The 22,778-nt window shown below is 47.0% G+C and overlaps 3 protein-coding genes across 3 annotated transcripts in view; 1 reads left to right on the forward strand and 2 right to left on the reverse strand.

Annotated features, from left to right (window-relative positions):
- The window catches only part of LOC140156912 (ribosomal protein S6 kinase 2 beta-like), an 80,850-nt gene extending 67,261 nt beyond the window's left edge, over positions 1–13,589 (reverse strand). The window contains 1 exon segment of the mRNA XM_072179954.1: positions 13,392–13,589. Within this exon segment, the coding sequence (XP_072036055.1) occupies positions 13,392–13,451 (60 nt within the window). The 5' untranslated portion in view covers positions 13,452–13,589.
- Positions 13,590–13,751: 162 nt separating this feature from the next.
- LOC140157725 (uncharacterized) lies at positions 13,752–14,381 on the reverse strand. The gene has a single exon (XM_072180969.1). It carries the CDS (start codon positions 14,379–14,381, stop codon positions 13,752–13,754), a length of 630 nt encoding a protein of 209 aa, XP_072037070.1.
- A 4,780-nt stretch (positions 14,382–19,161) lies between these two features.
- Positions 19,162–22,778, forward strand: part of LOC140156914 (origin recognition complex subunit 3-like) — a 43,782-nt gene continuing 40,165 nt past the window's right edge. Inside the window, exon 1 of the mRNA XM_072179956.1 lies at positions 19,162–19,316. Coding sequence (XP_072036057.1) covers positions 19,272–19,316 — 45 coding nt within the window. The 5' untranslated portion in view covers positions 19,162–19,271. The remainder of the gene's footprint in view (positions 19,317–22,778) is intronic.

Here is a 22,778-nt window from a genome sequence, read left to right on the forward strand (position 1 = left end):
GGAAGAGCGCTTGCTCTTCTCCGGGGCTTGCCAGCTGTTCCTGTGCTACCCTTGCGCCTCCCAGAAATGGGTGCTGCAGAGGTAGTGGGCTCGGGTACTGTTGGTGGTGCACGGCCTGCTGAAGTCGGAGCTCCTACCCATGGTAAGGGCAGTTTCCACCTCTTCAGAGTGCTCCGTTGGTAGCTTCTTTGCACGGTCCTCCACCGAAGCGCAGAAGCATCCAAAGAGAAAAAGGACCCTGCCTTTCCATCGCGTTGAGCGATTGGAGTGGCAGGCCCCTCCCCCCGGCGCTGAGTGGACACCCTATGGTAGGCACCGGAGTTTCGCGCGATTTAAAACGGCAAAATGCGCTGGCCACTTTTCAAAATGCGCGAAAATGCGCCAAAAAATAGGTCAAAAAGCGCTAAAATGTGTGATCCCATGTTATCAATGCAAAACACGAGAAAAACATCGGTAAAACCATGGCCTGTCAATCAATTACGAACGACTTCGGTTCATTTCCAGTTTCTGGAAAAAATAAAATAAAGATGGCGACCATCACAAATCGTCGATCGAAATGTCGAAAGCAAGGGCAAATTTCCCCACATTATGCTTGGTTTAATGATCGTTATTTGTATTTTGATGTACATAAGTGAAGTTAGAACCAATATTGCGTGAATTTTCTTGTAAATGCTGCCGATTTGGGGCATAAAATCGTAAGTTTTAACTTTAAGCTTATCGATGGGTCAAAATCGTGAACATTCTCGATGGAACCCAAAATGCGCTTTGGACACCCAAATGCGCTGAAAATAGTCCCAAACAAAATGTTTGGTAGACTCATAACCGGTGCGATCTTACCTTTCCGATGTTGATTAAGATACTTCTTGCATCGATCCGAGATGCGGAAAAACCAATAGTCATTTTGTCCCACATAAATGAATAAATAACAAAACCCTCGATCCCCTCGTGGACTCACCCAAAAGGTGACGCCACACCATATGATCGCCCCTTATCCGACTTGGGATCCCCTACTCGGACCAAACTTGTAGGTGGTGGCGGGTCCGGGATAATCAACATCGGAAAGGTAAGATCGCGACCGGTTATGAGTCTACCAAACATTTTTGTTTGGGACTAGACTCAGTACACCGGTCGATCTTACCGCTTCTCGATGTTGATTAAGATACTTCTTGCATCAACATCTGAAAGATCGATCTAGCAAGTAACCGACGGATGGAGGTACAAGATTGGTCAGCATCTGATCAGGGATCGGGAGCGGGTAACGATGGTTTTCGCGAGGTCAGAAAATACTTTCCCCCAACGGTCGGGAAACAAAAAAGACCACGCGATCACAGACATAAACCTCCTTACTTAATAAGTTTGGTGGTTAAGAATAGCGACACTGGTTCTTACCATGCTGAGTATTCTGTATAGTCTGAAAACCTGGTACCCGACACCACCGTATTATGATCGCCCGAACAATGTCCCGGTAAACCTCCCGCCCCGTCTCTGATTACTAACGTAAACGGAAGTATCGTAGAGAAGGGCGAAGGTGGCTTCCGGGACTCCGCCTGCTAGATCTCCTCAAGGGACAACCGAACGGTATACCCAAGATGATGAGATAGCTCAGTGTCGAGTGGGTCGTGGGACGCGAAACCTTCGCGATCCCCAGGACCCCAACAAAACCTGGACCAGCCATTGCGACAGCGGCTGGACCGAAGGCTCTGGAAGGGTGAAGAATTCGGTCGTGAGTCCCTCGCAAGGCTTGTGTTCGGAAGAAATAGTGCTGCAGCGCCTTATCGGACACCCCAGCCTATCTTTGGCTTCAGCCGAACCTTGCCCAACCCTGGGGATTGGAGAGGGACGAATGTCGGTATGCGCCGCGCCCGTTCGTAGTCACGCGAACAGAGCGCCGAAACAGTGTCGCTCCAGTGTTTGTGAACACGAAGCTAACCTCGAGACCGTGTGCAACTCAGCACCGCCGTCCGAAGCCAACGCCAAACCGGAAAGCCATCTTGAGAGTTACGATTTAAGCGCCGCTTTTGACGGAAGGTCAAAAGGGTGACCCTTAAAGTAATCTAAGACTGTGTTGGGATCCCTTAGGAGGATCACTTTCCTTTTGGTAGACACTGCGTCGAACATACCGCCGAGGCGTGAGACTAATAAGGTAACCATCGGCTATGATAGTCTAACCCGCCTCGAAACCTCGGTGAATGGAGAGGACAGCTGACTTATAGCTGGCCCCAGTGGCCCGCTGAAGTCTTGCTTGGAACTTTTCTGTCAGAAACTCCGAACTAGCAGCACAGAGGTTCTAGCGGGAGAGCTATTTGTCTCATTGCACCAAGCGTAGTATGGAGCCAGACTCTGGCTATACGTGCACGGAGGGTAGACTTCCGCCCAGCCCCGGCGATGAGAAAAACAGCTTCTGATGAAAAGTATCCTCCGCTGCGTGTTCCTGGTAAGGGCCATGCAGCTAACTGCAGGTGCTCTAGTGATAGACTGGTACCTCCGCTCCGGGCATCCGGAGTAGATCTGGTACTGGGAGTGCCAGCGGCCTTGCCGCTAGCAGAATGACAATGCAGTCTTCCCACCCGATCTTGGCCACCACCCTCATGAGTAGTGAGATCGGAGGGACTGCATAAGCTGTCATCCTCCCCAGTCTATGGACAGAGCGCCCACGGTGAATGCTTGGGGGTCCGCGACCCTTGAGCAGTACACCGGCAGTGGATGATTGCGATGAGATGCGAACAGATCTTTGGAGGGTGGTACATCCCTTGAAGATCGTCTGAGCGACTCATGGAGCAAGGGACCATTCTGCTGGTCCCGACACCCTTCCTCGTGACAGATTGTGCGCGAGGCTGCTGGTGACGCCCGCGAGGTGTATCGCTCTCATCGTAATCTGCCTGAACTTGCACCACCCTATCAGGTGTCGTGCATGCAGGCTCAATCGTGGTGGCCCGGAGTCCCCTTGTCTGTTGGGGTAGGCTACCACGGTTGTGTTATCCGTCAGGGACAACGGTATGTGATTCCACGATCACCTCCTCGTAAGCGAGGGAGGTTGATGTGAAACTCTGTCTCTATGGCCCCATAGGCCCGAGACGGAGTCTCCGTGGATGTGGACCCCCCAGCCCCGCTTTAACGCTATGGTCGCCACTACGTGACATACCGGGGTGCAGGAAACCTGACACCCTGGGTCAAATTGGGCTGATGGGTCCACCACCAGAGTTCCTCTCTCGCGATCTCCGACAACGGAACCGCGAGGGATATTGGTGACGACTGGGCCTGCAAGCAGGCTAGAAGGTGTAGTTGGGTAAGCCTAACGAGAAACGGCAGTACAGTACGAGGTCTACCATACTGGCCATTAGGCCTACCACCTTCATCCATGCCACCGCGGGTTTTGCACGCGACTCGGCCAAGAGCCAGGCCCACCGCACCATGTTCGTCCCCCGCTCGGGCGAGAGCACCGCGACCCCCTCCGTGAGGGTGATCTGGGCCCCAACAACTAGTGGTGTCTGCGTCGGGACCGCGCTGGACTTTTTTGAGCTGAACAAAAAATCCAGGGTCCCGCACCCCACGGACTATCAACCCCATGAGACCCGTAGTCTTCAGTGGAGTGCGTCCGTGATATGAGCCAAACGTCCAGGTAGCAACTGATGTTGACACCCCTGTGCTTCAGGTACGCTGCCACCGCTCTGACCAAGAGTGTTAAACACCCTGGGAGAGATGGACAGGCCGGATGGCCGGTATCAAAACTGGTAATTTTGATCCTGTACCTAGAAGCGCAGATGCCTCCGATCTTGAGAGGCGATTGGCATATGCAGATAGGCGTCCGAGAGATCTAGCGATGCTGTTCCCATGCCCCTGATGGAGCAGGCTAGCACCGAGGCGAGAGTCCCCATTCTGAACCTCTTGGGCCTGAAGCACGTGTTCAACAACCTGCGGTTCGGATGGGGCTCCTGTCGCCGGTCTTCCTTGGAGCCAATGGCTCCAAGATCACCCGTAGAACGGGGGGTAGACCGGCCAATCGCCCGCTTCGTGAGAAGCTGTGTGGTCCCTGTCAGTAGTGCCCGACGCTGGGGGCCGCCTGACGGCACTACTGTGGACCTCCGAAATGTGCAGATGAATGTGGGGAGACTGGGTTGCCAGTCTGTAACCCCCACTCACCACTGACCATACCCAGGCGCCAAAGAGATGGTTTCCCACCTCTGGGTGAAAGCCATAAGCGGTCGCCCACTGGGAGATCCCCTGTGGAAAAACCGCTGAGCCCCCAGGAATGCTCTGCCTAGCTTCCCTTGGAAGAGCGCTTGCTCTTCTTCGGGCTTGCCAGCTGTTCCTGTGCTACCCTTGCGCCTCCCAGAAATGGGTGCTGCAGAGGTAGTGGGCTCGGTACTGTTGGTGGTGCACGGCCTGCTGAAGTCGGAGCTCCTACCCATGGTAAGGGCAGTTTCCGACCTCTTCAGAGTGCTCCGTTGGTAGCTTCTTTGCACGGTCCTCCACCGTAGCGCAGAAGCATCCAAAGAGAAAAGGACCCTGCCTTTCCATCGCTGAGCGATTGGAGTGGCAGGCCCCTCCCCGGCGCTGAGTGGACACCCTATGGGCTAGGCCCATGGAGCTCTCGTTGAGGCTAGCTGTTAGCACCGCTAATAGGCTCACCTCGCGGAAGAGCTCAGATGTTGTCTGAGCGTGATACGCTTGACGACATCTGGGTCCCTCTCGGATCCCCTCAGGTAGGTCCCGTGGTCCTCCGCGCTACACGCAGAGGAAGCGCAGCAAGCACGCGGCGCCATAGCTCTACTGAGCTCGACAGCCCCACGATATCTACCCGTGAGGTTTGCCGGGAATGAGAGTGCAGGCGCCCCTGTGAGGAAGCAGCAGCTGAGCATCCTACTGAAAGGATCCCTGGTCCTCCTCCATGGACTCCCCCTTAGGGGGTGTCCGGAGGAAGATCAGTGCTGTTGCTCCCCTCGCTGGGCAGCGGGGAAGGAGACTGTAGTGATGTCACTACCGGACTCAGCTTCCGACTCCTTTCCTCGCTTACAGTATCCGTGATCATGCTCCGATGATGACGGTAACTGAGGACGGGCATCTGAAAGCGGGTAAGAAGGCATAACCACTGTGTGGCTCGCCGACTACCTGCCAGCAGAAGAGGGAGTACTCCGCGAGACCCTGAGGTATCCGCCATGGCACCACTGGGTCCAAGATGCTCTCGCAGCCGTCGCCCTAGCGCTAGCAGCACGGGGCCTACCCTGATCAAGATCTGGGTTAGCCCCATGCCGGCTGGCCTGGTCAACAGCTGATGTTGGTACTGCGTGGCCATCGCTAGGCGACACTTGCCACGGTGCTAGGCCGTGGAAGAAACACCCTGCGGCGGGTACCACGGGCATACCCGCCGGCAGCTGACCCTGAAAGGATCCGCCACCAGGGTAACCCCATGGTACTGCAGTACCAGCACCGCCCCTTGTTGCCACAGAGACTGTGGCGACTAAGGCGGGTGCTGCGGTACCGGTGCGGTATCAGCGTGGGTACCGTGAGGGTTCCCAACTGTGGACCGCTGTACCTCGCCACACTGCGCTCCCTGTTTGGGGATCAAGCTGTGTGCTGGCGTGGTACCGGCGCGCGGTACTAGCGTAGGTGCCCGTGAGGGCTCCCGGCGGTGTACCACTGTACCCATGCCTCACTGCGTTCCCCGCAAGGGGATCAAGCCGTGTGTATGGGTACCCCGATCTACCGGCTGTCCCTTGGCTAGAGGGAGCTTGCCTAGTACCACGGGTAGCTGAGCTGCATACCCCGATCAGTCACCTCGCCACCTGAATAGGCAGCGTCAATCAATGGAGCTATGCCCTGTTGATTTGACAGTGATCGATCAAGAGAGGGTAATTGACCCATTGACGGTAATGGATCACCCACGCTCCGCTGGCTCTCGAGGACATAAGTGGGTTGTTGATCAGCTAGGCTGTTCAAGCTACTCACTGTACCCTCTAGAGCTTCGCCCAAAAGGTCGCTGTGTGTGGCGGACCACTCACGGCAGCTATGGGCGGGTGCATAGCGGCTACCACTGAAGTCAAGCCGTAGCTCGCCTTTGTAGCTGCCACGAATGCACCTGGGTCGCTGTCCCGTGAGAGACTGCGAGCCCAACCCCTGAATAATCGCCAGCCAGTCCCTGTGGACAGCCAGCAGCTATTCTAGGGCCCAGGGTATCACTCGGCGGTCCCGCCATGGAACGCTGCGTGTGACAACCCCAGTTGGTTCTGCTAAGACTACACCCACAGCGTTAGCCATGTATCGCCTCTCTGTTGAACCCATGCATGCTAGGGTTCAACCCAGGCAAGCCCGGGTACCCTTGCATGCTGCCCGTCGCTGGCTACTACTGTGGCTGTTTGAGCCCGTGAGACATGCCTGCAACAGACGGGTGTCCTCCTGCTAAAAACCCGTGAGGATTTTCGCTAGAGGGCTGGTATCCTCCTGCTACAAAACCCGCTAGGGTTTTCGCTGGTGGTTACCGCTCTGCTGCCTGCTACTTTGCTCCGACGTATAGTCAGTGCTTTCGCTGGCTGCTGAGCCTTTGGACGCGCTTAGCAGTCCTCGAAGGAACCGCTGCTTGTCCGGGACCGGAGCCCCTTAAGCAGACCTGCCATGACCCATAGGGGCTGTCACAGCAGAATCTACCGTGATCGACTGGTATCCTCCTGCTGCAAAACCCGCTAGGGTTTTCGCTGGTGGTTACCGCTCTGCTGCCTGCTACTTTGCTCCGACGTATAGTCAGTGCTTTCGCTGGCTGCGGAGCCTGTGGACGCGCTGGCAGGCCCCGGAGGAACCGCCTGCTTGTCCGGGGACCGGAGCCCCTTAAGCAGACCTGCCATGACCCATAGGGGCTGTCACAGCAGAATCCACCGTGATCGACCTTACCAGTGCCCTTGGTAGATTTCTTCTTCGCCTTATGGCGATGACGGAGCCTATCCCAATCGTCAAGCTGGAACTCGGAGAGTCCTAAGCAAAAGAAAGACATCTAGAAGATCGTGAGCACTCCTGTGGGTGAAACAGAGCGGTGTGGGTCCCGCTCCGTCACCAGGGAAGGGCAAGCCCGACAGGGCCGAGGCGAAGCGAGGAGAAAAGGGAGGGGGGCACTACCCCCCAACACGCGACTCAAGCCCAGTAAGCAAACCTGAGCACGGAGGCTGGTCGCTAACGTTAGTGGTAAAGTAAGGACTGGCTAACTTTATTACTAAAATGTCAGACGGTCCCTACCAATCCCCACCGTATGAATATCTGATTAACTCGTCTTTATTGGACGGTAATGAAGACATAACGATAGAGTAATCACCCTAACATAGCAACAATAACCTACCGTACATGAAATACAATGTGTATGTACAAACATCTATTGTAACTTACAGGCTGCAATGGTTGTTTTACGTGGGAAACAAAATGAATGGCGCCAACGAGCGGCCATTTTGAATTGCTCGTGTGTCCCGTGATACAAACGGAGGCACGATATGTAGCTAAGTTTTGGATCGTTTTTGTCACTTTTTCGCCAGAAAATGCCGTCAAAACTATCCTCAGTCGAACAATACCGGTTTGGTTTTACCTAAGGTGTGAAACTACAACCGTATATCTCGCCTTTGGTCGAGAAATTGATACACAGTGCTATGAACAATCGATAGGCACGCTCTGTGTCAGTCGGAGACCAAGGAGGATAAGGACGATCATATGGTGTGACGTCACCTTTTGGGTGAGTCCACCGGGGATCGGGGTTTTTGTTATTTATTCATTTATGTGGGACAAAATGACTATTGGTTTTTCCGCATCTCGGGATCGATGCAAGAAGTATCTTAATCAACATCGGAAACGGTAAGATCGACCGGTGTACTGAGTTCTGTGCGCTTTTGCGCGAACCGCGCAAAACTCCGGTGCCTACCCTATGGGCTAGGCCCATGGAGCTCTCGTTGAGGCTAGCTGTTAGCACCGCTAATAGGCTCACCTCGCGGAAGAGCTCAGATGTTGTCTGAGCGTGATACGCTTGACGACATCTGGGTCCCTCTCGGATCCCCTCAGGTAGGTCCCGTGGTCCTCCCGCGTTACCCGCAGAGGAAGCGTGCAAGCCCGCGGCGTCATAGCTCTACTGAGCTCGACAGCCCTACGATATCTACCCGTGAGGTTTGCCGGGAATGAGAGTGCAGGCGTCCCCTGTGAGGAAGCAGCAGCTGAGCATCCTACTGAAAGGATCCCTGGTCCTCCTCCATGGACTCCCCTTAGGGGATGTCCGGAGGAAGATCAGTGCTGTTGCTCCCCTCGCGGGCAGCGGGGAAGGAGATTGTAGTGATGTCACTACCGGACTCAGCTTCCGACTCCTTTCCTCGCCCACAGTATCCGTGATCATGCTCCGATGATGCGGTAACTGAGGACGGGCATCTGAAAGCGGGTAAGAAGGCATAACCACTGTGTGGCTCGCCGACTACCTGCCAGCAGAAGAGGGAGTACTCCCGCAAGACCCTGAGGTATCCGCCATGGCACCACTGGGTCCGCATGCTCTCGCAGCCGTCGTCCTAGCGCTAGCAGCGCGGGGCCTACCCGGATCAAGATCTGGGTTAGCCCCATGCCGGCTGGCCTGGTCAACAGCTGATGTTGGTACTGCGTGGGCCATCGCTGGCGACACTTGCCACGGTGCTAGGCCGTGGAAGAAACACCCTGCGGCGGGTACCACGGGGCATACCCAGCTGGCAGCTGACCCTGAAAGGATCCGCCACCAGGGTAACCCCATGGTACTGCAGTACCAGCACCGCCTCCCCCCCCTTGTTGCCACAGAGACTGTGGCGACTAAGCGCGGTGCTGCGGTACCGGTCGCGGTATCAGCGTGGGTACCCGTGAGGGTTCCCAACTGTGGACCGCTGTACCCTCGCCACACGCGCTCCCTGTTTGGGGATCAAGCTGTGTGCTGGCGTGGTACCGGCGCCGGTACTAGCATGGGTACCCGTGAGGGTTCCCGGTTGTGTACCGCTGTATGCGTGGTTCCAGCATAGGTGCCCGTGAGGGCTCCCGGCTGTGTACCACTGTACCCATGCCTCACTGCGTTCCCCGCAAGGGGATCAAGCCGTGTGTATGGGTACCCCGCTATACCGGCTGTCCCTTGGCTAGAGGGAGCTTGCCTAGTACCACGGGTAGCTGAGCTGCAGATACCCCGATCAATCACCTCGCCACCTGAATAGGCAGCGTCAATCAATGGAGCTATGCCCTGTTGATTTGACAGTGATCGATCAAGAGAGGGTAATTGACCCATTGACGGTAATGGATCACCCACGCGCCGCTGGCTCTCGAGGCCATAAGTGGGCTGTTGATCAGCTAGGCTGGTCAAGCTACGTACTGTACCCTCTGGAGCTTCGCCAAGGTCGCTGTGTGTGGCGGACCACTCACGGCAGCTATGGGCGGGTGCATAGCGGCTACCACTGAAGTCAAGCCGTAGCTCGTCTTTGTAGCTGCCACCGAATGCACCTGGGTCGCTGTCCCGTGAGAGACTGCGAGCCCAACCCCTGAATAATCGCCAGCCAGTCCCTGTGGACAGCCAGCAGCTATTCTAGGGCCCAGGGTATCACTCGGCGGTCCCGCCATGGAACGCTGCCGTGTGACAACCCCAGTTGGTTCTGCTAAGACTACACCCACAGCGTTAGCCGCGGTATCATCTCTGCTGAACCCATGCATGCTAGGGTTCAACCCAAGCAAGCCCGGGGTACCCGTGCATGCTGCCCGTCGCTGGCTACTACTGTGGCTGTTTGAGCCCGTAGATATGCCTGCAACAGACGGGTGTCCTGCTGCTAAAAACCCGTGAGGATTTTCGCTAGAGGACTGGTATCCTCCTGCTACAAAACCCGCTAGGGTTTTCGCTGGTGGTTACCGCTCTGCTGCCTGCTACTTTGCTCCGACGTATAGTCAGTGCTTTCGCTGGCTGCTGAGCCTTTGGACGCTTAGCAGTCCCGAAGGAACCGCCTGCTTGTCCGGGGACCGGAGCCCCTTAAGCAGACCTGCCATGACCCATAGGGGCTGTCACAGCAGAATCTACCGTGACGACTGGTATCCTCCTGCTGCAAAACCCGCTAGGGTTTTCGCTGAGTGGTTACCGCTCTGCTGCCTGCTACTTTGCTCCGACGTATAGTCAGTGCTTTCGCTGGCTGCTGAGCCTTTGGACGCTTAGCAGTCCCGAAGGAACCGCCTGCTTGTCCGGGGACCGGAGCCCCTTAAGCAGACCTGCCATGACCCATAGGGGCTGTCACAGCAGAATCCACCGTGATCGACCTTACCAGTGCCCTTGGTAGATTTCTTCTTCGTCTTATGGCGATGACGGAGCCTATCCCAATCGTCAAGCTGGAACTCGGAGAGTCCTAAGCAAAAGAAAGACATCTAGAAGATCGTGAGCACTCCCTGTGGGTGAAACAGAGCGGGTGTGGGTCCCGCTCCGTCACCAGGGAAGGGCAAGCCCGACAGGGCCGAGGCGAGCGAGGAGAAAGGGAGGGGGCACTACCCCCCAACACGCGACTCAAGCCCAGTAAGCAAACCTGAGCACGGAGGCTGGTCGCTAACGTTAGTGGTAAAGTAAGGACTGGCTAACTTTATTACTAAAATGTCAGACGGGTCCCTACCAATCCCCACCGTATGAATATCTGATTAACTCGTCTTTATTGGACGGTAATGAAGACATAACGATAGAGTAATCACCCTAACATAGCAACAATAACCTACCGTACATGAAATACAATGTGTATGTACAAACATCTATTGTAACTTACAGGCTGCAATGGTTGTTTTACGTGGGAAACAAAATGAATGGCGTCAACGAGCGGCCATTTTGAATTGCTCGTGTGTCCCGTATACAAACGGAGGCACGATATGTTGCTAAGTTTTGGATCGTTTTTTGTCACTTTTTCGCCAGAAAATGCCGTCAAAACTATCCTCAGCCGAACAATACCGGTTTGGTTTTACCTAAGGTGTGAAACTACAACCGTATATCTCGCTTTGGTCGAGAAATTGATACACAGTGCTATGAACAATCGATAGGCACGCGTCTGTGTCAGTCGGAGACCAAGGAGGATAAGGGACGATCATATGGTGTGGCGTCACCTTTGGGTGAGTCCACCGGGGATCGGGGGTTTTGTTATTTATTCATTTATGTGGGACAAAATGACTATTGGTTTTTCCGCATCTCGGGATCGATGCAAGAAGTATCTTAATAACCATCGGAGACGGTACGATCGACCGGTGTACTGAGTCTCTCTAATTTGATCGTAATTGCTTGACAAAAACACATAAAATTCACATTCCTAAGTGAAACAAAAAGTAGCCCCTTGGAACCTAAAAATTGCACCCTAAACAAAACCGGGCATTTTTTATTGGCTAAAAAAGAGAGTAGCCCGTAAAAAAAACATTATTTTGACCCTGCCTTCCACTATCCAACAAAAATGCAAAATGCTGTCAATCTTTCGCTGAAGGGTGCAGAATTTATGTTGGGAATTAAAAACTAAATAACAAAAACTCCTAATATCTTTGCAATCAAGAACACAGCTACATGTAGGCTATACTACAATAACAAATACCCGGTATAGTTCAACAACAGAATAGAATATTTGGAATTGATCAACAAATTGTCAAAATATTGAAGAAAAAGTGAGCCATAGGCCTACAATTTAAGGAGCATGCAATACCCACAACAATGGCAAAATTTGAACAAATTGCTCACCAATAGCATCACATTTGAAGCCAGAGTCCCAAGTTAGGCTGAGGCTATAGAAAGTATCTCAACTTGATACTTCCAAGACATCTTTTTTTCAAAAGTTATAATAGAATTTTTGCAAACAAAAATAAATTTGAAGCAGCCTCAAAAAAGAAATCAGGAGATGACAAGAAACATATTTTATTTTTTACTTGGATTTAAATATCTAAATCTAGTAGAAATCTATGAAGCATAACATACTCCAACTGTGTCCAAGCTTCAAATATACAATTGACTCATAAATAACTTTCATCTACACCAGGCACAAAAAGAAACTCGTCAGTTATATTCATCCTTGCTGTTCAATAACTTGATCATTTTGGATTATTCTGAAATATACATTTTGTTAATTGGACTTTTATTTCTCATTTGATACCCTGTTCGTGAACATTGAGCAAGAATTGACCAAGATATGCGCCTCCAAACTCTCAAACCCCAAAATGAAAAGTTGCAATTTTAACGATTCGATTGTGCCTGTTACACTGTGTGCTTTATTGATTGGCCCGTGGTGCTTGTGTGCAATACAACGATGCGTTCCCATTGAAAATCGTTGAAAATGCAACTTTTGCTTTTGGGGTTTGAGGCTTTGGAGGCGCATATCTTGGTCAATTCTTGTTCGTTTTTCACGAACAGGGTGTCAAAATGAGAAAGAAAAGTCCAATTAACAAAATGTATATTTCAGAATAATCCAAAATGATCAAGTTACTGAACAGCAAGGATGAATATAACTGACGAGTTTCTTTTTGTGCCTGGTGTACATTGTATATTTCAACATATTAAAAAAAGAATAACATCTTTTGCAAAAAATGTCAACGCTGTCCCAACGAAAAACGATAGCAATGTACCGGCCCGGTACTCTAGCATTGAATGCGTAACTATCGCGCACATATATGTGCAAATTTGTACCATACCAACATGAGCAATGAATACTGAACTCGTAGAAGTCATAGTCTCGTACTCGACTACTCGTACTATAGCTAAAATAATAGATTCTCGATCATGATGTTCAATTTGTATGCAAGAGTAAATTGCGTCGAGCACACAATGCTTGCCAATCACAGTCTTCGGGTCACAGTGTCGCTAAGGCAGCTGACTTGAGGTCAAGGGTTCCATGAAAAATGCGACATATGCAGTGCACGCAGTAAGTAAACAAGCTCATGATCGAGAAATTATTATTACAGCTATAATTCAGCATACAACCCAACTTTCAGTTTCACAGAGTCAGAGTCTGAGTGATGTATTGTAGGCTCAAATCGGAATGTTTGCATGATGTATTCACACTGTGATACTGAGTCGATTTATAAAAATGATGGGCAATGATAATGATAATGCTGATGCATTCATGCAAATTGCAAGGTGGCATGCGTTTTGTATTATTTTTTGTATTGCAATTTTGCATTGCCAGTGGTCATTTGCTTGCAAAAATGCAAGCAACAGTTCAACTTGAGTTGCATGTTACACAACACGTCACCATGCAATGCATTTACCATGCGTCAATGATTACCACTAAACTCTATAGTATATTTCAATTTTTCATACATATAAGCAGTACCATAAAATATTTACAACACTTAAAAAAAAAAAAAAACGGGGTTTTAATTGCTAAAACAAAATGGGCCAAAAAGCCGGCAAACTTTTCAATGACACCGATTAGTCTCACCTCAGCCATCAGTTTGACAGGCATTTGCTGCCACGGATTCGGCATATGACTCAACGGCATGTTTCAAAGATGCCCTGAGGAAAATACCGACAAATTATAAGTACGATTCAACTGAAGAAAGCGTCCAAATCTACAATAAAGCGACTCTTCCGTACAATCCGCCCAGCTGTCTCGCCGTATCCAACATGGACGACGAAATTCCTGCGAAGTTGGCACTGACCTGTCAAATGAGGGCGTAAAATTAATTTCAAAACCTTCCAGTGGGGGATCGACTTGGCAAGGCCTCTTCTTCTTCTTCTTCCGAAATAGTGTCAACTTCATTGATGAAGGCTCAGACACGGAGTGTGTGCGGCGGGCTAACTAGTCTAACTTGTTTAGGGCTTCTTTAAATGCTGCTGGTGAAGGTGCTTTGATGACCGTTTCTGGTAGAAGATTCCACTCCCGGATAGTGCGAGGAAAGAAGCTGGTTCGGTGATAATCAGTACGGGAGTGTGGTATGTGGTAAGCGAGTGTGTTTTCAGAGCGCGTTGGTGTGGTGAGGTTTTTGAATGTGACAAACTGACTGGGATCAACAGCAACATGGTCGTGATGAATTTTGTAGAACATTGAGAGTCTTGCATTCCGTCTTCTTTCTGCCAGAGTAGGCCATGATAGAGTTTTGAGCATTGCAGTTACGCTGTCGGTGCGACGATATTTGTTTAGTGTAAATCTTGCTGCACGTCGCTGGACCATCTCAAGTTTTTTGGTGAGATGATCAGTATGAGGGTCCCAGACAGAGCAACTATACTCTAGCAGAGGACGGACTAGCGACTTGAAGGCTTGGGCTTTGACTTTGGGGTTATTGACATTCAGATTGCGACGAAGGAAGTTCAGGGTGTTATTTGCCTTAGCCACCACACGATCAACATGCTTATCCCAGCGGAGATCATGAGATACAGTAAGACCGAGGTATTTGATGTAGTTGACATGTTCTAGTTGATGACCATGCATGGTGAAGTTGTTCATAATAAGATTCTTCTTACGCGAGATGGTGATAACTTGACACTTGTCTGGATGGAACTGCATTTTCCACTTGTCTTCCCAAACCGTTAACTTGTCAAGATCTGCCTGCAGAAGTTGGGCATCCTTGTCACTTTTGACAGCCATATAGATCATTGTGTCGTCAGCGAAGAGGCGAGTTGTTGATGTTAACTGCTCCGCAATGTCATTGATGTAGTATAAAAACAGACACGGTCCCAAGACCGACCCCTGGGGGACTCCGGAGATAACAGGCACTCTGCTAGATGATACACCTTCGACCACGACTGATTGTGTACGATCTCTGAGAAAGCTGGCAATCCAACTGTTGACACAACCATCAACGCCATACCATTTAAGCTTCTCTACAAGGCGGCGGTGACCAACTCTGTCAAAGGCTTTTGCGAAATCTAGTACACAGACGTCCGATTGATTACCTTCATGCATGTTGGTAACTATATCGTGGACAAATTCCAAAAGCTGAGTCTCACATGACCTGCGGTCCCTAAAACCGTGTTGCAGTGCGTAAAAGATGTTGTTACGACTCGCATGGTTCATCAGGTTACTACAAATCACATGTTCCATTACTTTGGAGGCAATGCAAGTTAAACTAATTGGGCGATAGTTAGCTGGATCATACTTCTGACCCTTTTTGAAAATAGGCGACACGTTCGCATGTCTCCAGTCAGATGGCACGCTACCCTCGCTGAGAGATTTACGGAAAATTCTGGTTAGAGGATCCGCGATGATACTTGAAAGCTCTTTCAAGACTCTGGGGCTGACATTATCTGGTCCAGCTGCTTTACCAGGTTTGAGATTTTTAACAGCTTCTCAACACCAGGAACCGTGATGTTAATGGACGGCATAGATGGGTAGCTCGAATTAGATGGAGTGAACTTAAAGTCTGACTCAGGTGTAAACACAGATTGAAACTGGCGGTTCAGAGTCTCAGCCTTCATCTTTGAATCGGTGATCAGTCTACCAGCCACTTTCAGCGGTGAAATGTTACTGAAGTCAGATTTTTTATGCTTAATAAATGTCCAGAATCTCTTCATGCTGCTGTAATCGCTGCGATCCGAGTCTTGCGGGGTTACGATATCTTCAACGTACTGCCAGTAGGAACGTCGCAGATCTCTCTGCACCTCCTTCTTCAGTCTCAGAAACTTGTGCTCGTCTTTTATTTTACCATACTTCTTGCTAGCTTTGAATGCTTTATCCCTTCTCCTAATCTTCCTCTTCAACTCGAGACTAATCCAAGGTTGTGAGTCCCTAGACTTGGTTCGTCTGTGAGGAATGTAAGATTGGATACCCTTGCTCAAATCATCGCGAAACAGTATCCACAGCTCTTCAGTAGATGAAGACATTTCAGCAGCTGAGATACGATCAGCTAACTTGGAAGCAAATCGGCGAAAGCCATCCCAGTCCGCTTTACTATATAAAGGAACATAGCGAGGAATTTGTTTCTTTCTTGTTGGATTAATATCAAAGTCAGTGTAGACCGCTTCATGGTCACTAATACCAGGTAGGACCTGAGTCCTATTAATCTGATGAGGACGGTTGGTCATAATCAAATCAAGTGTGTTGTCTCCACGGGTAGGTTCCTCAACCATCTGCGTGAGACCGTTGTCAGCTAGAATATCTGCAAAGATATAATGCAGATTCACATAAGGTGTTTTGGGTTTCAGAGTCTTATTTTTCCAATCCCAGCCAGGAAGGTTGAAGTCGCCGCCAACAAGTATGATGCTGCTATGATGCCTTCCCCATTGTAGCAATTTAAATCATAAAGCACCAATATTAAAGGAAGTGTTCATAAAATTAATACTTTGATATTACTTTGAAAATATAGCCTGGATCAACAAAATTTTAGGTCCAAAAAGGGGGATAAAAAAATTCAGCCTTAATAGAGGGGATAAAAAATTAAAGCACGGGGTAAAATGAACATTGTGTAGGCCTACCTACCGGTACCTTTAATCAATGTATAAATAGGCCTATGTAATACTATACGGTATACCTTAATGAGTAATAAGGGGGCTGGCATTTTCTTCGGAAGGGGAGTCCCAAATTACACTCAGCGTCAATAAAATTGCGCCCCCCCCCCCCCATTTTGGCAACAAAAAATTATGACACCTCCACCTCCATTATCCCCCCACCACCACCACCACCACCACCGATACACCTTACCCTTTAAACAGGCTAAAATTGTATTAAAATCAGTCATTTTGAATAAGATAAACACACTATCTATGGTCATCTTGTCACCCTGCCCCCCCAGTACTGGGGGAACGGGGCAATTTGGTCCTCCTAAGGGGCAAAATGGGAAACATACTGCAGTTACTGTCCGTTTTCCTATACACAATACACAGTGCTCTTTCCCATTGACGCGTGACCTCTACAAATAGCCCTACGTTTAAAAGTATGGGGATATGACTAGTTAACGTCGCTGTGTGAAAAATAACCGGCCAATATTAAAAAGTACTCTTCTAAAGTTCTAGAAAATATAGTTTTTAACATGTCCTAAATTTTTAGCTAATTTAGATGTTTGGAAATATTCGTACTTTGGTGTTTGAGTTAATGTTATAGGTAATAGTACATTGCCTAGTTAACGCCGCTGTGTGAAAAATAACCGGCCAATATTAAAAGTACTCTTCTAAAATTCTAGACAATATAGTTGTGTAACATGTCCTAAATTTTTAGCTATAAAACTTTTGTGTTTTAGGAAGGATATGTAAACGACAGATAACACCAAAAATATGAAGAAATTGTTTCCAAACCGTGTTAAGTCAACAATCATTATGTTGCTCATTTTCAAGAATGCGGGTTTACAAAAAGCAGGCCATTGTCTCATTTCGTGAACAAAGGTACACATACCATTGTTTCCTTTCGTTTCCTTTATAATCGGTTACCCAACTGAAGCTATAATACCAGCTTTATTGCGATATCGCACATGAAAAGCTATGAAAACAGACACATGTGCACAACCAGAGAAGATCCGATTTAATCAGTTGAGCTGTTTCAATGAGTGTTATCTTGGTTTAATAGCTTTTAATGGGGTTTAAGTCCTGCAAAGGTCGAGATGAATTCTACTGTAGACATGACTGCATCATGACCAGATTTTACTCGGCTATAATACTAATACCCGACAAGTGACCACTACAAAACAAAATGTATATCACCAAGAGTAGCTAATAGTCTAGTTGTCTTAATTATTTCTTGTTTATGAATAAAAATCAATAAATATTGAAAGATAAAAAAATTTAAAAAAAGGTGCCCGACGACGTGACGGGCACCATCGGCCTCCGGCTTCATTATTTTATTAACAATTTTACTACATGCGAAATTGTTGCTGCCGCATGTAAAGAAGCTATGGGGTATAAAATGGGACAGCTGGGGTACTGAAAATGGGACGCCATATGGGATTTTTTGTTTCGGCAAGATGGGACAGTGCGAGTTTACACAGTAAGTCAAAGGCGTCCCATTTTACCCCAATTTGGCACATTTCTAAAAGAAAACTTTTCTTATAATTTTCGAAGAAAAATTAACAATTTTTGTCTGATTTAATTGAAAAGGTGGCTTAGAAGTTATTTTTTCATTTGAGAAACACTAATCCGGGCCATTGATTCAGATATTTTGCCTCAAGTCGTGACCTCTACTTAGACATGGAAAAAAAATGAAATATTTATTTTGATGTGTTAAGCTTATGGCCCTCAGAAGTGCCTGTTTAATGAAGAATGGTAGGCTACTTTTAATTGGTTGGAAATATAAATAGACATTACATCAAAGTTCGTTTGTTGCAAAAATTGGCCAAATGTGACTATTTTAAGGTATAAAAGTATTTCCGCAATCACTGTCCCAAATTACCCTGTGTCCATATAGTAACCCCCAAGTTACCTTATATTTGGGACCCCCCTTCTGAATAAAAGGCCAGCCCCCTAACTCCAAATGGTAATTTTTAGCTATAATGAGTTAAGAAATTGCAAGATTTTGCACGGTATTTTTGTGGGACCTGATGAGAGTGAGAGCACATCTGACACACCAATACGATGTCGGATATCAAATAATTTAGATTTTTTGAAATTCGCCATAGGCCCTATAATACAAATTTTATGGCAAATTATTCAAAATTGATATTAATGATATTTTTGATATTTAACAGTCCTCGAAGTGAACTTTATAAATCTAATGATATGTACTTATATATGTAGCTGGGAGGAAAAGTCGTCCATCATTTGAAAACTTTGACCTTTTGTATTGAAGGTATACATTTTTTTCCCAAAAATACCTAAAATATTAGTGTAACAAATGCATGTGCAGCACGCAATAATTTGGATTGCAAGTAAAGAGTGCAAATAGTTACAAGCCTTTAATAATTTGACAAACACCCTCCCCCCCATTTTATTTTGGACCCTGGTATTAAAATTTTTGGCTCCCCAGTATATTCATGATGCTGACCAAATACAGGCTGACCAAATATAGGCCTACCTCATAAATACCTCCCCCATTCCAAAGAAACTGAGTAACTGACAGCCCCTAAAGTGTCGACAAATTTGTTTTGCAAACATATTTGTGAAAAATATCATTTAGACAACATTTTTAAATGTTGATATTGTGTTCTTTCATATAAAACGTTTTGAACAAATCCCAAACGCGTTTATATAATAAACACGTTTTATCATGCTTTAAAAACATTTTTTGTTTTGAAGTTTTGGACTTCCGCCTGTGGGTGTTTACATGGTGTTTATTTAGTGGTGAGCGCCCGTAATCCACGTGCACGATACAGTTTGTGATGATTGTGTGCAGGTAAACAGGTCCTTGACTGGTGGCATATATTTGAAAACTTCGTTTGTTTGTTTGGTCCTTTTGGAAATGTCTGGCCACCCTGTTGGCGATGCAACATCCTCAGTTTCTAGGGTAAGTACATGATAAAAGATGAACATATACATGACAAACTTAATGAGTTTGTGTCACATTTTAGTAAGCTTAAATATTATTAGAATTTAAGCTTACTCAATCATGTCAATACTCTAGTGCCGTACTATTACGCTGACTTTCCTATTCGGAGAGGATGTCAATTTCGACATCCTCGTCTGTTTACAAACAGCATGAACAGAGAGGTAGACAAAAGACCGTTCCGCTTGTCCAAACACACAAGTATCAGAAAGATGGTCCACAATAGCGTGATTCACGTAACATGAATAGGGATTAAAAAGCTGTCAAGTAGAACCATGTGCTTCTTTTGTCCAATTTGCCATCAAGATTTCATATGGAAACAGTTCAGACCCAGAACACGATCATGTCAGAAATTAATAATTTGTTCTGGGACTGATTATTCGGACTATCAATACTCATCCATTGTCATGTAGTTATATATCTGGTTCCATACAGCAATACGCAGTATTGCTGTCTGGTAAGCAGGTACGAATTGAGACGTCGTGAATTGAGACGTCGGAGCCGGTCAAACACAGAGGACTAGCCTACACCCCGTATCCTACTATCACTCAAACAAGCAAATCTCTTCACGAATTCACTCACCTTGCGATCCTACATCATCAGTTGAAACAAACATCTAAGTTTCCAAAAACAACTTTGTCATTCCTCAAAACTACAAGTAACTTCATTAATAAAAAATTGAAATCATACTATTACCCGTTATTGAAAATTTTGTTCGATTTATGTGAACCAAAAGAACGAACGAGTCGAGCTCAGTTTACCAAAATGGTAGCTCCTGCCTCCTGGTCACCTCAGATATGACGTCAGTATCAAGCTGCTTATTAAACGGTGGATCGGATTGGTTGAAATCAACGCCACGTTTTTGACCTTACAGGGGTCAGAGATATGCATATTCATGTCAGCGATGCGGATATAGTATCATCACCGAACTGAGAATTGCGACATTTTCGATGTTTGTACCGGGAATTTCAGACACGGAGACTCAGCGTGAGATTTGAAAAATTAGTCCAAAGGTAACCAAAGGGTTGGGGATCGCATTTTTAACTATCACTAAATGTTTGAATTGAGGTCGGCTAAAAAGTAGACAGTTTCGGGGACTGTAATTGGTGTAGATGTCACATTTTGAACAGTGAGCGATAAGTGGCCAATTTCATGCTCAGCACAAGTGACTATCTTTACTCAGGGTAATGTAGTTATATGTACTACTAGTACTAGACTAGTTAAACTAGGAAGGTCGAACCCTATCATAATCATTTGGACGTTATATTGTGCTTACAGTTTCATACATTCCGACAGAATGACCACGACCGTACGAGTCCATGAAGTTTTTTTATCTTTCAAATTTGTTTTATCTTTCAATATGAGTCCATGAAATTTAAGCTGACTACAATTGCTACATGGAATTCCTAAAATCTATTGTTCAAAATCTTAATGGCAAACTGGACAATAGAAGCTAGCACATGGTACCACTTTGACAGCTTTTTCATGCTGCGTTAATTCATGTCGATCACCCTATTGTGGACCTTAATTTAATCAACCTTAAAATATTAATTTCTGACATGATCGTGTTCTGGGTCTGAACTGTTTCCATTCAAAATCTTGATGCCAAATTGGACAAAAGAAGCACATGGTCCTACTTCACAGTTTTTTAATCCCCTATTCTTGTTGCGTGAATCACTCTATTGTGGACCATCCTTTTGATACTTGAGTATTTGGACAAGCGGAACAGTTTTGACAGGCCCTTTGTCTACCTCTCTGTTTGTAAACAAGCGAGGAGGTCGAAATTGTCCTCCCTGCGAATCGAAAGGCAGCGTAAGGACCATCCTTCTGATACTTGAGGTTGAGTGTTTCTGTTTGGACAGCTGGAACCGTTTTGACAGGTCTTTTGTCTAACTTTCTGTTTGTACATGTATGTCAAAATTATCATCCTCGCCGAATAGGAAAGTACTTAACAGCGTTAATAGTATGGCACTGTGACATCCCTAGCCTTGGACAGTATTGTGTTCTATTTTGTGTACAGTACTGGTACGTAATTTTAGGCCTATATCAAAAATGTATTTGGTACAATTGTACAGCTATCGTTTCTACCCTATGAAGTTTGAAAGTTACCTGTCTGCAAAAAAAATGGTCATCGCTAGCATCTTTGATCCAGAAAAATGAGAAACCTTTAACTCGCTGGTAAAATCCATCCGATGCATGTCATAAACAAGTCATTTAATATATTCATTGTTGTCATGGTTGTATTGTCGAGCTGGATTTATACTCGATCGTTGAATCACCACGGGGAAATCACCTCTCCAAATGCCATTTAAAACTCACCATGGTTATTATTAAAGAATCAAACATGCTGACTGGCTTAGCAATGCCAATTGTCAATGTAGTTTTTTAGACCAATCACATTATGTACTTCGCTGATGGGGTCGGAGATACACTACTGAAGAAGGCCGTCACGTTCATTGATTGGCTTACGATTGCGGAATTTATGGTTTATGCAGCCAATCACAAAACAGGTTATGGCACACGTCGGAACTTTCTTCATGGCATGTAATGTCCCGGTACCATGTGTGGTACAGCTGCACTCAGTATGCGTGTGAATATCTTTTCAGCATAAGGGCTGTGCAATAATTATGAGCCCCCCGAGGGGTGAAATTTCCGACCGGCTCGCCAAAAATCGCTTGACCCCCCCCTCGGCCTGCCAAAATTCGTTGCCCCCCCCTTGTGAATGCCAAATTTTGGGGATCTCAATTTTCAAACCTTAAATGGTCTAGATATACATGTAGCGAGCGGAGCGAGCAGGAAAATTTGCATATTTATGCATTTCCGTACTGTTGCCTTTTAGAGCATTTTATTTAAAAGGCGCCCCATGAATGTGTGCCAAAATTGCCTGCCCCCCCTCTCGGCTCGTCAAAATTGCTTGCCCCCCCCCTTCGACTTGCCAAAATTTCTTCCCCACCCCCCCCAATTTTACCCTCCCCCAGGGCTCATAATTATTGCACAGCCCTATAAGTGATCGGATGGTATAAATTCAGCTTCAGAGTGATTCTCAGCAACTGTATTCCATGAAATTGCCAATATATGTTACAAGTTATTCTGAAGGATCGGTAGTACAGTAATTATTAGTGTTTTTATTTTGTCAGTAGTGCAAGTGGGTGGTTTGTATGTTATGTACAAGAGTGTTTTATGTAATTTCAATTCCGTGTTCACATTCGGGGTAAAAAGAAGTTACTTGCATTATCTTTTTAGTTCTTTTAAGCCTGATATCTTTGAAGACAGACTTCATTTTCATTATTTTAACCTCACATCTCATTATTTTTTCTGCATATTTATATTTCTGAAGAAAAAAAACATATTTTCTGTGAATTTCTGTGTTTTCCGTTTTTTTCTTAAATTTGGTGAATTTGTCCGTTTTTTCAAGTAACACGG

The sequence above is a fragment of the Amphiura filiformis genome, chromosome 7 (assembly GCF_039555335.1).
Source record: "Amphiura filiformis chromosome 7, Afil_fr2py, whole genome shotgun sequence".
Classification (NCBI taxonomy): Eukaryota; Metazoa; Echinodermata; class Ophiuroidea; order Amphilepidida; family Amphiuridae; genus Amphiura; species Amphiura filiformis.

Bases quoted from the DNA above. Each gene is read 5' to 3' on its own strand.
- LOC140157725 (XM_072180969.1), bottom strand. From the start codon at position 14,381: ATGCATGGTCATCAACTAGAACATGTCAACTACATCAAATACCTCGGT.